At 26.5% G+C, this 10,581-nt stretch overlaps 1 protein-coding gene across 3 annotated transcripts in view; it reads right to left on the bottom strand.

Moving 5' to 3' along the window:
* Window positions 1-577: 577 nt before the first annotated feature.
* The window catches only part of LOC100210424 (phospholipid-transporting ATPase IF), a 55,715-nt gene continuing 45,711 nt past the window's right edge, over window positions 578-10,581 (bottom strand). For 2 of the 3 annotated variants that reach the window (XM_065787537.1, XM_065787538.1), the window contains 7 exons: window positions 9,726-9,853; window positions 8,691-8,749; window positions 8,358-8,431; window positions 2,843-2,908; window positions 2,581-2,690; window positions 2,243-2,429; window positions 875-1,648 (listed from right to left, as the gene is read on the bottom strand). In XM_065787537.1, the coding sequence (XP_065643609.1) occupies window positions 1,505-1,648; window positions 2,243-2,429; window positions 2,581-2,690; window positions 2,843-2,908; window positions 8,358-8,431; window positions 8,691-8,749; window positions 9,726-9,853 (768 nt within the window). In that variant the 3' untranslated portion in view covers window positions 875-1,504. Of the gene's footprint in view, window positions 761-874; window positions 1,649-2,242; window positions 2,430-2,580; window positions 2,691-2,842; window positions 2,909-8,357; window positions 8,432-8,690; window positions 8,750-9,725; window positions 9,854-10,581 lie in introns of those variants that run through there. The other variant, XM_065787539.1, reaches the window with a different exon arrangement.

The following is a 10,581-nucleotide window of genomic DNA, read 5'->3' as shown; positions in this document are numbered from 1 at the left end:
AACAGTTGATGTTGGTAGGGTCTCCGATCTAGTGCGACTCAATTCCGATAATCACAAAGATATCGGTTTGATGTCGTCTAGAACATTGGATAGTAAACGCCTATACGAAGAGTAATACAGTAAAGCACAGCAAAACGTATACATGAATAAAACGACGGAAAAACAACGTGAAATTGAGCTTTTATTACTTTTTTTATACAGATTTTTCCATTGCATTTAATTGATTGCAATTACAAATTCAATTAAAAAACGATTTGAAATACACTAGTCAGTGTCAAAGTGTTTAGTTTATTTTAGGTGTCCAAGAACCTTACGGTCTTATTACCGAGCACCGCGAAAGAGCATTTGAAAGGAAGTTCACACATCCCTTTTTACCGATGTTATAAAACTTGCCCAGAGGTGGCGTTGAACCATTGCATCTTTCTGAGACAAGCGCGCTAACCACTGCGCTAGTTGCTTTAATCTACAAATTTTTATTTAAACTATTATTTTGTTGTTATTTTTTATCATAATGCAAATATTTATTTTTAAGAATTAAACGAATGATTGAAAAGAATTTTGAAAAAAAAGTCATACATCAAAACATCCTCATTATCATGCTCATCATTATTATATATTATCATAAATTTTCTAACTTTAGTGACGATTTTATTTCAAGTATTTAAGAAAAATTATCAACCACCTGATGCCTATATTCTTCAGAATTTACGAGCGAACTATAACTCCAAGTGACGTTGTATGACTTTTTATGGTCATTCATCTAAATAAATGGAAATCCTAATTATATTTTTTAAAAAAGCTCACGGAAAAAGCAGTAAATCCTGAAAGCATCTTACGAAATAATCACTATTCTTTTCATAATAACCATCATCAGTTGAATTATGAAATTAAATGCTAATATTTTATTTAAAAAAAAATTATATCGTATAAATATTTACAACATGAATATAATAAAAACTGCTTATAAAATATGTTAATACAAACTCGCAAAGAGCAAGTTCAAATTTTTGGCTACAAATAAGTCCGATCACTGCATTTTTATAAACACACCTTTTTTAAAATCACAAATTCAATTTAATTTCAGAACTTAAACCCCATAATCTGTCACTTTGTACACAATATAAATATATAATGGCATAAAAATGCTCAACTATATTTCAAAAGTTTGAATATATATCAAAATAATAAATAAATGGTATTTACAAATCATTATAAAACAACAATTTTTAAGTAAATTATTTAAACTTGAAATTTGTTTCTTATACCACATAATATGGGGTAAAAAAACAAAAAACCTAGACAAGTCAGCGTGTTTTCATTGTGCTTTTAACATACTTTCAAGTATCAGTTTTAAATCAGTATTTTTATATATATATATCAGTTTTAAACTATTAATGAACTTTTTAATTATTTTAACTAGTCAATTTTTCGTTTGTATTTATATTTATTTACAAGTATTTAAAAAAAAAGATCGATGTTAAATTAAATTGATGAAACGCTTAATTCATTTTAAACGATTAAAATTTATTAGATTAACGTTATCTTTCTCGAAATTTCCACTGAAGCTTTGCATAGACAACGAATCTCCCATGCACATATCACTTACTTTATTTCCACGCGAAATGTCTGAACAATCTGAGTCATTTATCTAAATGGTATTTTTATTAGTTAGTTTATAGCAACATGAAAATCGATTAATAATTCGATTAAATCGATTAAGTAATCGATTAAATCAATTATTAACTAAAATATTTTCTGAAAATAATATAAGAATTTAACGTTACAGCCCACCATTTTAAATATTATTAAAACATCTATAAAACTAAAACTATAATATCAAGAGATTATGGGTTTTGTAGTCTGAAACGCCAACTTTGGTTTAATTTTATTAAAATACAGTCTTGAGGAACCCTGACAATAAAAATTAAAATGCTAATTATAAATAGCATAACTATAATATAAAAAGAATAAAATGCCTCAACGAATATTTTTAAAGGATTGTTCCTAGATCAAGGTTTAGAGACGCTTCCAATGATATGTTACGTATTTTGTTTTTTTAAACCTTAAACTGAATTCGTGAAAACAGAATTGTGTGATTGTTTACTTAGGCTTACTGTTATTAATTTTTTTTTTTTTTAAAATGCAAAGAATTGCATACCGTTATTATTATTTCTTTTTAAATTAAAATAAAATTACAAAAAACTAAGCATGAATAAAAAAAGTTTGGAATATAAAAGTTTACCTGACAAAGCTGGGTTTTTGTAGGCCTAATATGCATCCCCGATACACCTAAAACAATATCTGGAATGAGTGAAAGCAATACGATAATAAGTAAAGACAGCCAAAACGACCACGCCACAACCAACTGATAAAAGGAATCATACAAACTGAAATCATACGGTACTTTGAAGGTCGTTCTTATACCAGGCCTGTTTAAAAAAAAAAAAAAAATCAATACTAAAGTTTAAAGAAATTTTATGCTGAAATAGGAAAATTTTTGAAGCATATCTGGTTAAATAAAAATATAACTTAATTTAAGTTAAAATAAAAAAAATTAAACAAACAAAAAAAAAAACATACCATGGCCAAATAACACCACTTATAATCAAAACAATGCATACGTATAATAAAATAGATCCCCATAAAAATAAATGAACAAACCATGTCCAAAACTTTATGATAAACGCAATCTAAATTAAGTGCAATTTTTCAAATATATAATCAGATATTTTCAAATAAAGTTTAAAAAATTTAAAAATATTATAAGATAAAATTGAGATATTAGAAAAATATATATTTAGTACTTTTAAATTTGAGATATTAAAAAATATCAATTTAATACCTTTAAATTCGTGATGAGAATCACAAGTGTAAATACAAACACGCCAAATTCAAAAAAACTATAATCCTAAATAACAAGTAATCAAAAGTCAACATAAACAATAAAAAAAGGTCAGCATATAACCAAAACAAAAAAAGTTTATAAATAATTAAAAGAATTTGATATTATAAACACAGTTTAAAACCTTAAAAGATATAATACACAATCAATAAACGCTTCAGTAACTTACAAATTGATATAAAATTATAAAATAAAAAAATTAGATCAGGGTTGCAATATTTCATCTTTAAACTTACAAATCCAACGCATCTAACGTTTTCATCATTTAACAAAGTAAAGTCTTTAATGAAACAAAGTTTTTAGAGTATATAACAGAGTTAACTCTAATACTCTAGTTTTATTTTAGAATTTATTGTTTTTACAGAGTTAACCATAATACTCTAGTTTTATCAAAGAATTTATTGATGTTAACTGTTATACCAGAGCTACTATACAGAGCTGTTATACAGAGAATTTATCATTGATTTTAAAGGTATATTTTTAATGAAAAACAACTTAAGGTTGTTTTTTTTTAATACTAAATTCTATTTGGTTTTTTTCTTTACTAATGTTTTCTCTGAACCTTAACTAATAAACCCATTAATTTTAATTATTTTAAGGTGGTAGGCCTATGAAAAACTTTTTTCAAGCATCAAAGTTATATTTACAACAAAACTAAGCAGTTGTTAACAATAATTATGAAACTAAACATAAAATCAAAAAAATATATAAAAAAGTGCCTCGCTTGCCTCGACATTTTATTAAAAAGTGTGAAAAAAACGAAAACTTCAAAACACAATTTCTCAAAAATGACAATAAATCAAAACTCCAAATTTGGTATGGTAGTTCTACATATGTATAAAATTCATTTGTCATAAGGTTTTTAAATTTGCCTACCTAGTTCAGATTATATTGACTTTTAAACTTGAATATATATTTTTATGAAAAAACTCTGGCAGATAAAACCACATTGTAGCGCCCCAAAATAAGTAATTGTAAAAATCTTATGACAAATGATTTCTTCATGTATGAAGAACATATCCTGAAAATTTTAGCTTAATTGCTGAATTTAAACTGGAGATATCATGTTTTAAAATTCTAAAAAAAACTAAAAATCTCAAAATGAGAAAAATCAAGTCAAAAATTAAAAATCAAAATTTATGTCTATAAACACTCCTTAAAAGCTACCAGAGCTTCTGTTTTCAGTTCTGTAACAGAGAATCTGTTTTTTCAGTATCTAAGTATCCCTTATGAAGAGATCTAAGTTTTTTTCTTTGCTCTTTGCATATTGAAGTTGATTTACGACTCTTGTTTACAATTCTCTTTTGGTCCTTTAAAACCAGTTTTGGAATAGTCACTGATCCTAACAATCCGAAGTAACTTAAAACAGATTTTACCTCATCTCCACCATCATTATAATGAACCATTGCAGAGGTTATACAAAGTTCAAATGCTGTTCTACTTACAAAAATGTTTTTAGGACAACGAGTCCATAAAATTGAATGAATGAAACCCAAAATTCAAATGAATGCTTCATTTAAATTTTGGGTTTGACCATGTAAACATTTTCTAAGCAAATCGTCATCATATAAATCTTTAAAAATAGGTTTTACTATACTATTAAAAAGATAGGTAAGTTAATTTTGTTAGTGTGAGTATTTGTACCTTTAAGCTTGTCTAGTTGCCACTTGCACCAGGAATATTTATCCCATAAATACATAAATAGGGACACATAGAATGACAAATGCTATTATCACTGAAATTTGTGCTGTGCCACAAAACTGCTCCTACTGCTTTTTTCATTGCATAAATGTTGTTAGTTTTATTTCTTATTGCAATACCATAAATAATTCTGCATTGAGTTAATTGCACTATTAGTCAAATTTCTTTTTCCGTGTAGGGGTTTCTCTGTTCCTTTATACTTCTGTATGACTTTTCGCAACCGTGTACCAAGTCGCTACTGCACATGCCCAATGCATTCTAATTTTATTGATTGAATACTATAATTTTTATATGGGTTAGATTCTTCAACTTCTTTAAAAGAGGAAGTATCACCATCCCCTAGGTATTCATGATAAATCAAATTGTATTTTTCAACTGATCGAGAAGAGATTTCCAATGCACCAGCTGCTTCTATTGCACCAGATGACTTTGTATGGTTAATGTGACATGTTTGATCTGCTTTCCAACTGTTGTAGGCTGGTGATCCTCTATACTTTTTCCACATTGAACAACCTTTACAATGCTTAGAAAAAGCTTTAGTACCTATATTTTTGTTATTGACGACAGCGGCTACAACACCATTTAGTGATGCGAAACCCCGCTTTTGCCAAGAGCCATCAATTGTTACTTTTTATTTTGTTGGAATATTTAATGTATTGTCTTGAGCTTCTTCAGCTGCTTTTTTCATACTATAACAAGCAGCCTTCTCATATGCTGTATAAATTTTATTGTCGTTAAGGTTAAAGAATGGTGTTCTAGATAAAGAAAACATAATCATGCATTGGGAAAATATTTTTATTGCAGTAAAACCTTTACCGATTTCACGAAAACCAATAACTGCTCTTGCATTTGCTTCGTAGATTTTAGAACCTTGACCATGATTTTGTTTAATACATTCTTTTGATGTATAAACAGATTTATACCATTCGCATGACTCGCATAAAAGTTCTAAATTATGGGCAAATCCCTTTCTCTTCTTTCTGTTATCACTGACAGTTATTTTTTTATGGCCACATTCAGGACATACTAACAAAGGTTGAAATAAACTCTTAAGTATAGAGAAATTAATAAATAAAAAGTAATCATCTTCCTGCCTTATTACTTCACTATTGGTATTGAGATTAGTTTGATCTATAATTAGCCTCTTTTTACTTATGCTAGATGTAACTTTTTCTGGTGAAATATTTGAAAGATTTATTCTTGAATATTTGTTTACAGGAGGCTTCTTCTTTCTTTTTCGTGAAAAATTTTGCTTGTTGCTTTTTCCAGAAGACATTCCAATTATACACAAGTACAACTTGTTTGATTTAAATCAAGAGTTGAAAGATTCATAAATAATAATTTTATACCACAACCAATATTAAACAGTTTAATATGACAATTAATATAAGAAAATGTGACTTAAAAGCATGACCAAAAACACCGCAGATCAATATTATGTATTGGAAAAAGAAACTTTACAAAATTTGTCATTTTGACCATCTAATTTGGGTAAAAAAAGGTCTCAACTTTTCGTTGCTATGGCGTTGCTAAGGCAAATAAATAAACTAGCTAATAAAATATGTTATTTTTAACCCTTTTAGTTTGATCAAACCTAAACAAGTCATATATCAGCAGATAGAGGATAAAATTTTATATAAAAACAATAAATTATCTCTTTTTTCAATTTTTGATCAAAAATCTCTATTTTTCATAGGTCTACCACCTTAATTAGTATTCCACATTATTTAGTAGTTATTTTGTACGAATAATTCTCACAATTAAATTACTCTGGTTCATTAAGTATTTTGGATTTAATATTGTAATAATTATTCGGTCAACAAATGGTATCGTCTAATATCAATAATTTAAAAAACGAAACATTTCAAATAAAAAAAAGTTAAAAAAGCAAAAATAAGCAATTCAGGTAAAAACTAAAGAATCAAAACTGAAAACAATGCAATGATTCAAAATGGTGGAATGATTCAAAATAGTGGAATAAAGCTGGCCCCAGCAAATTTATAGAATTTAGCAGGGTTGATAGCCGGGGCTAGAAAAAAATTTATAATACTTGATATGTTATAATTTTGTGCTTACATTTACTATTTATTAAATACTGGCATACATTTGTATATTTTTAAACTCTAATTTACTTCCAACAAGACTGCAAGCGACAGCTATTAAGTTATGAGTTACTTTAAAAAAGAGTATAAGTTAAAATACTAGGAAAATACTAGAGTTTTGAAAAATTGAAACCACTTATTTAGCACAAGTCTAGCAAATATTGAAGGGAGTTCTGAAGATCACTTTTTTAAGACTATGATGGACATCTATTCTGGAGCACAAACTGTAGAAGTGTTTAATTGAGAATTAACTTTAGCATTGGAAGCCAGAGTGATTTCTATGTTTAAAAATGGGTTAATCTGTTCAACTATCAGGAAGAGTCCATAATATTCAAGAGTCAGATTTAGAGTAAGATTTCTTTGCAAATAACTCTGCTTTATTCTGGGGAGAAGTAAAAAGATCAGACCCATGAATTAGAGATTAAATGTTAGATTTACTTTAGTTAGTGACACTGTTGAAGACTAACCAAAAGTCTCTAGAACCTAACATCCAAGATAAGATACAAAATTTAGTAAACTGAGAATAACTGAGCATAACATCAGACAGGACTTTTTTACATTAGCTTTTTGCATTAATAAAAGGACATTTGTTCTTAAGAGAGATGTTCTTGCAAAAAATTAAAAAAATGATTAATGTTTAACAAGATGGTGAAAAATGTTGAGTAGAATTGACTTAAAATTGAAGTAGGCTTGACTTAAAATTGAAGAGAAGTAATAAAAACTTCGAAACTTTCCAGAAGGAATAAAAGCTTCCAAGATGCACAAAACAATGTTTGTTAAAAAAGATTTAAGTAATTTAGATATCAGCATGTAGAGAGGTAGAAGTAAGAAAACTTGAAGAAAGTGTCTTATATATTGTATGACTAAGCATTAGTAAAGAAAAAAAAGTGCTTTAGATTGTTTCTATTAGAGAACAGCATAAAAGAGGAAGGCTAAAGCCTGATGATGATGATCATGGTTTTCAGGCTTTGGCCTTTTTTTATTTTATGCTGTTGACGATGATGATGATGATCATGATGATAATGATGATGATGATGATAATGATCACCACCATCATCATCATCATCATCATCATCATCATCATCATCATCATCATCATCATCATCATCATCATCATCATCATCATCATCATCATCATTATCATCATCATCATCATCATGATAATAATGATGATTATGATAATCATGTTGATCAACATGATTATCATAATCATATTATTTTATTATCATATTATCATATAATCATAAATATTTTATATACAAAATATAACATGAATTTTGAATAAAAAAATATATACTTGAGTATGTATAAATGTTTATGTAATTCTGGTCACAAACTGGCTATATTTTATCAAACCCGGCCCAGCCCTGGTCAAATATCAACCCCAGTCACTTACTATAGTGCAGTGATGTAAGATGGTGAAAATTAGTTTAAGAGTGTAAATAATAGTAAATGAAATAATAAACAAAAATTTTAATAAAATAATAAATATATATAATAATATAAATAGGTATTTAAAATTATTGTATAAAAACATATATAATATATTACGTATATAAACATTATTAATGAATATTAATAATGACCATTTAGCAACAACTGTTTGATATATGAAAAAACAAAACAAAAACAAACCCCCTGTAAAAACAAACCTGCATAGTTGAAATAAAAGTAGTTCCATAAACAAATTTTACACCAAAGAAAATTACAATAGCATGCCATAATCCTGAAAAAATAGAAAACATGAAAATAATAATCAAAAAAATTATAAAAAATAAAATTAAAAAAAGTTACCTAGTTACATTACATGCATGACACATATAGTACAATATGAAACTTACCAAATAAACGATGACTTAATAATAGTAACAATTTATACATTTATAAAAAGGTTTCCGATTATGTTTTACATTATGATTAAGTTATATTTGTTATACTTTAACATAATGTGAAACATATACTTTATTATACTAAAACAAACAAACCAGCAAGAACCCAGTGCGCAAATTTCTTCCAGGAAAGGTTTGCATTTTTCACAAGTTCTCTGAAAATATAAATACAAATATCTAAACATCTCAGGTGCAAAATATTTCTGCTTTTCTGTTTAATGACTCATCAAGTGCATTACCGTTTATAAATATAGGGAGATCTAGATTGATGTATAACACATAAATAACATATAATTAAATAATATTTGATTTTGAGTTTATGTATTTTCAAGTTGAAATAAAAAAATTACTTTTTTAGTTATTTTTTCCTTGGGACTAAAAAAATGAAACTTTTTTAACTGTACGAAAAAGTTTATTTAACAGAACGAAGAAGTGAAGTTGAACAAAATAACTCAATATAGAAACAGTACAAGCTACATTGTTAAATTCTAAAATGTTCTCAAACTTCTAAAGATAAATTACTAAAAACAATTGTTTAACATTAGTTTCAACATTAGTTTGTTACATTGGTGTTTCAACATTAGTTTGTTACATTGGTGTAAGAAACATGTTTAATTTAGATTCTAACAAAGTTCACTATATTGACAGAAAATTATTTTTTAATTAGTATTTAAGTTGAACATCTTTCTATTTTAGTATTAGAAAAGTGCTGAGATAATGTTTAAATAAAAGAAAATATTCTCTTTGAAACATAACAAACTAAGTGAAATAGATTTATTTATTATTATTATATTATTAAGAAAGATTTATTTATTTTTATTATATTATTAAGAAAGATTTATTTATTTTTATTATATTATTAAGGGTTATCTTAGATATCTTGATATCTTTTAATATCTAATCTTAATATCAATTTTTATATAATTATAATATAATTATTAATGTTAACTATTATATAAATCTTAGTAGTTCGGACTTAGTTCAGCTTGACTTAATAAGGCACAACTTCTCTCGATTTACCAGTTAAATTGAATCAATTCGATTGATGAATTGAGAGAAAGAACCCAAGATTGGTTATTAATAAATAGTAAGTTTACAAAAAAAAATTTTCACCCCTAAAAGAAATTTTACCTATATAAAATTGGATGATCCATTAATGTCTCTTCTTTAAGATCTTTTTCAAAAATACCATACAGCAAAATTGGCATGGATGTAAAAAGTATATTGAAAGTGGTTAAAAACACACCTGCATACAATGGCTAAATTATAAACATACATGAAATAACAAAAAGAATAAAAAAAGAATAATATTAAAAATACGGTAAATAAATTAAAAAATAAAAACAGTTAAAAAAAAAAAAACATTTAATAAAGGAGATTAAAATATAAATTTATTTTAAAGTAAGAATCCATAAAGGTCATCAGTCATCTAAGAAGATAAAGATTGCGAAGATAAAGAAGAATGTTGTCATTCATTCAATTATAAAATAGAGGATTTGTGAGAGTGTTGTCATTCATTCAATTATAAAATAGAGGATTTGTAAGAGTATTGTCATTCAATTATAAAATATTTGTAAGAGGGCTGTCATTCAATTATAAAAATAGAGTATTTGTAAGAGTGTTGTCATTCAATTATAAAGTAGAGGATTTGTAAGAGTGTTGACATTTATCAGAAAGACTGTTGACGTTCATCAATACAGGAATATTAACAATACTGCAATAGTAAAAGTTGGGTGTTCACCAGTCCAAGCATTAGACTATCACAGAAACGAGATCATATTGAAGATCAACTGTTCTAAACTATCAATACTTGATGTCTTTTTTCAAAGGGGATTTATTAACATCAGAAACATCAGGCTTACTATGTTAATTTGTAATTCATTGTAAAAAATACCATGAACCAAGGTTGTATATTTAATTATTGTGTAAAAAAACAAAGTTGTATACTTATTCAATGTGTTTTAATTTAAAAAGTACTTATCAAATA

This window comes from Hydra vulgaris, chromosome 01, assembly GCF_038396675.1.
Source record: "Hydra vulgaris chromosome 01, alternate assembly HydraT2T_AEP".
NCBI lineage: Eukaryota > Metazoa > Cnidaria > Hydrozoa > Anthoathecata > Hydridae > Hydra > Hydra vulgaris.
This window is presented reverse-complemented; position numbering and strand designations above follow the sequence as displayed.